The sequence below is a fragment of the Sprattus sprattus genome (genome assembly GCF_963457725.1).
Source record: "Sprattus sprattus genome assembly, chromosome: 14".
In the NCBI taxonomy this organism is placed as follows: domain Eukaryota; kingdom Metazoa; phylum Chordata; class Actinopteri; order Clupeiformes; family Clupeidae; genus Sprattus; species Sprattus sprattus.
The window spans coordinates 6,098,529-6,103,077 of NC_137912.1; the positions used below are offsets into that span (position 1 = coordinate 6,098,529).

The 4,549-nt window shown below is 42.8% G+C and overlaps 1 protein-coding gene across 1 annotated transcript in view; it reads left to right on the plus strand.

Moving 5' to 3' along the window:
* Positions 1 to 3,316, plus strand: part of eps8a (EGFR pathway substrate 8a, signaling adaptor) — a 67,684-nt gene extending 64,368 nt beyond the window's left edge. The window contains exon 23 of the mRNA XM_080851466.1: positions 2,964 to 3,316. Coding sequence (XP_080707592.1) covers positions 2,964 to 3,074 — 111 coding nt within the window. The 3' untranslated portion in view covers positions 3,075 to 3,316. The remainder of the gene's footprint in view (positions 1 to 2,963) is intronic.
* The last annotated feature ends 1,233 nt before the right edge of the window (positions 3,317 to 4,549 follow it).

Here is a 4,549-nt window from a genome sequence, read left to right on the forward strand (position 1 = left end):
GTTCTCATCATTGTACTTTCTCCAAAGTGTGTCATTTAGTCCCGTTTAGAAAAGAGGTTCCTGAACTCTGAGAATGAAGTGGAAAAAAAGGGCAGTGACACACACACAGCACCCAGTGACACACACAGTGAAGTGAAGTTACACTAACCCAGAGCAGTGAGCTGCCTTTGGCGGAGCCCGGGGAGCAGTGATCGGGGTTGGGTGCCTTTTTTCAATGTAATGTAATGGTAGCTATGATGCCCTCTACACACCCCATTATCCCTGGTGTCCCTCTGTGTGGTTGAGACCAGTGCACTGACCCAATGCACTGGGATGATTTCCTGGAGCTTCTGTCAGCCAACTCTGGCAAGGGTTGCCTTCTGGTTTCTGTGGTCTCTTTACCCTGCAGGTGTTCTTCTGACCTCCCCCTCATTGATCTTCTCTCTGGGCTCATGAGCTCGTGAAGGTATTGTGTTTGGAGACGGGTATCCCTGATCTGTTGGCCAGGTGTCATTTGAATGCAGCGTGTTTTCAGTTTCGACGCATGTGTTAAGTTATTCTCATTTGCAGCCTCCTCTAATGCAGGAGGCTTGTGCTGCTTGCCATCATATTTTTCAGATTAATGTTTTTTTTTTTTTTTAACAATTAGGCTTTGCACTAAAAAAAAACACTCAAACTTAGTATTCTTTTATTATTCTTCTATTCTTTTTTTTTTTTTTTGGTAATGTCATATTTAGTCACTCAGCAAGAGTTAAAGCTCTCTGTTGTAGTGCTTCTGGCCAACAGATTGAGGAGGGTTTTATATCAGTTTTAGACACAGAGATATTAGAGATGCTGTTGATATCTTTGTCTTAACCCAGGCTTAATGTCAGTGTCCCCATTGTCCCTTTTGTCTGTGTCTGGATAGGTCCTTCCTTCTTTTCCATAGACATTCCTAGATGTGGAAAAGCTCAGTAGTGTAACCCATGTGTGTATTCCCAGTAGGAACCTATGGAGCTGTCCTGTGCCCTCATTCATCGGTAGAAAAGAAGGAGGCTTGTTGAGTTTAGTCTTGGTTGCACCATAGTTGTGCCATGGTTGCCCCATAGTTGTACTGCTGCATTAGGCTAGCTAGCGGTCTAGTGCTACATGCTAAAAGCTGATCAGCTTCAACTTGATGTGACATCCATGAGGACACCATCTTCCTTAGAGAACGATCAGACAGCCCTTCTTGTGATGAGGAGTTTCCCCCGTCTGCTGGAAAACTGGAAGACAATGTTGTTGACTTTTAAAAGTGGTTGCCCTCAAACCGCCATTCCTCACACACACGGTGACTTCCTGGTTACCACACAGATCTAAGTACCAGTCAAAAGCTTGGACACACCTTTAATTTTTGTTTTTTTGTGTTTTCTTTACTTTTATTACTTTCTACATTGTAGATTAATACTGAAGACATTTAAACTACGAAAGTAAAGTAAAGAAAAAACTTCTCAACAAATTAGAAGGTGTGTCGAAACTTTTGACTGGTACTGTAAGTACTGATGTAGTCGAGGAGTTCAACATGAACATTTCAAATGCAGTCTTTTCAATAATAACATAAAAGAAGACATTGTTTATACCTGCATATAGTTTATCCTCTCTAAGTCAGACTTGGATAAATGTGACTGATATGTAGTCTGTGGTGGCCATGGATGTGCCTGTGACTGTGGAACGCCCATTACTCCACAGACTCCAGGCTATTTCCTGACCAGCACAGCCCACATACAGTACCAGGCAAAAGTTTGGACACACTTTCTAATTTTTTGAGAAGTATTTTCTTTACTTTTATTATTTTATACATGGTAGATACCACTTTTTTTGTTTAGAACATAACTCCATATGTGTTCTTCTGTAGTTTAGATGTCTTCAGGATAAATCTACGATGTAGAAAATAATAAAAGTAAAGAAAAGTAAAGGTGTGTCCAAACTTTTGACTGGTACTGTATAGTACCTGGATGAGGGACTCACCATATATGAGCTGGGAGGACCAGTGTATTCATCCGGCTCCAGCCAACACAATAACAGCATCTGTGTGCGTTATACTTACCCATCTGTCGAATGTGTCTGACTCTCCTTGCCCAGATAGTAGGATTGCCCTGCTTCACTAGACGACAGACGAGACGCCTCAAGCTTTCAGTGTTAGCTTCATGACACAACCATGTTGACCTGTCTGAGGTGTTCAATGGCAAATGTCCTCCTCACGGATCAGATTCATTAGGCAAGGGGAGGCACATTGCTAAGTCAGAAGGTCCAATAGGGGTACAGTTATGACCTTAGGGTCAAGGGGTCATTTATAAAGATTGACGATGAAGGAGGACGTATCCCATGGAATGCCATTTGCTCCTGCAAAGTCCTGTGCACTTACTTGTCTCTCCCTCTCCCTCTCTCCCCTCTTTTTATCTCTCCCTCTCTCTTCCCTTTGTTTCTCTCTCTCTGTGTCCTCCTCAAACCTCTCTTTACCTGGTCTATACCCCTTTATCTTTTCCCTTTCTCTTCCTTACCCATCTTTACCTCCACCCCATCCTCCCATTATTTCTCTGTATCTATTGGCCTGCCTGTTCTATCTATCTATCTGTCTATCTATCTGTCTATCCATCTCTATTCTGTTGGTCTCCTATCTTTTTTCTCTCTTTTCTTTCTCTCCTCTCTCCCTTTCTCCCCTCTCTCTCTCCTCTCTTTCTCTCCTCTCTCTCTCCTCTCTTTCTCTCCTCTTTCTCTCTCTCTCTCCTCTCTTTCTCTCCTCTTTCTCTCTCTCTCTCCCCTCTCTCTTTCTCTCCTCACTCTCTCTCCTCTCTTTCTCTCTCTCTCTCTCCTCTCTCTCTCTCCTCTCTCTCTCTTCTCTCTTCCTCTCCTCTCTCTCTCTCCTCTCTCTCTCTCCTCTGTCTCTCCTCTCTCTCTCTCCTCTGTCTCTCCTCTCTCTCTCTCTCTCTCTCTCTCTCTCTCTCTCTCTCCTTTCTCTCCTACAGAAGAGCTCTGGCTCTGAGCTCCAGGAGATCATGAGGAGGAGGCAGGAGAAGCTGACGGCGGTGGCCAGTGACTCCGGGGTGGAGTCCTTCGACGAGAGCAGCAGCCACTGAGCCCCACTTCCTTCCTTCTTATCGCCCGACCAAAAAGAGAGAGAAAAATTTAAAAACATTCACCTTGTTGCATTGTCGTTTTCCAGGATGCCACAGAGCACGCCCAGTTCGCCGCAATCATGCGCAGACGCCAGGAACTGATGGATCCGGAACTTTCCAGAGCAGCCAACTCCGATGACGAGTGATCAGTGAGGGGAAGGAAGGGGAGCGTGGTTTTTTGGGAAATGTAGTTTTTGACTAAAGGACATTTAAGGTTGGCATTATCAGTCTATCAGAAATCACAATCAGGATTAGCCTATTTTTACACAACATTTTCTCAAAGAAAGTTCTTTTGGGGCTTAGAATCTTTCTTAACATCGGCTAGTCCACAAAAGATGTGTTGTAATGATATACACTCATGTACAAGCCAGGTCAATTCATTTCAGATGCATTGGAGGACTGACTTAATCCCACAATCCCCTGTTGATATCTTCTTCTTCTGTCATCCTGCTCTTTGAGGGATGTGCATCCAGCCTTATGGCACACGACATACTGGGAAATGGGGAAAATGTTTGAATTGAGGTGTTGAAAAAGATTTGTGAATAATTGATTCTGAGAGATTATAATTCTTTACATTTTGTTTCGTTTTGTTTGCTGGCAAAGAGAGAACATGATATTTATATACATGATCATTTTGTACTTAATTGTAATGCCAAAAGAGTCTTTATATAACAATGTAGTGGATCAATCCACCGAAGGATACTAGTTAAGTTTCTCTTTGTCATTACAGGTGATCGCTTGGGCTAAGTTTCATTTGAATACATTTCAGGTATATTTGATTGTAGATCTGTCTTTATTATTAATGAGGAAGTCCAGTTGGTACTTCTCTTTAGACAAATAAGATGGGCATGTGTTATAAACTAGGCTTTGTGTTTTTTTTTTTTTTTTTAGAGGACGTTTTGCACATTGGTAATGTTTCACTGCGCCCCTCCCAAGACTGCATGACTAACTGTACAATCTACCTGAGAGAACGTTCGAGTCTAATTCATGCTGCAGATAATATTGTCCCCTCTTTCAACTAACAGTCTCTTTTGTACATATGCGGCCAAACCTAATCGTTAGCGTCACTTTGTCTTCCATAACCTCACTCAATGAAAACCTGCACGAATGACACATTCCTCTTATTCCTAATGAATGGACGCCATTAAAAAGAAGTAGGACACTAGACACTGCCCTTATGATCACTTAAATACTGCTGTAGTCAATCACGTTTTTTTCTGAAATAGCATTCAGGCTTTTGAAGCAAGGCATGCTGGGAAAATTGCATGTCCTAAAGTTGGAAGGATGGGCGTGTGTTAAAAGCCTGTGTGTGTTTGTAGGTGTTTCTGTGTGTGTGGTTGTGTGAATGTTTGTGTGTGTGTGTGTGTGTGTGTGTGAGTGTGTGCGTGTGCGAATGAACTGGTCAGGTGTGCGGCTGAATGGTTGCGTAGTTTGAG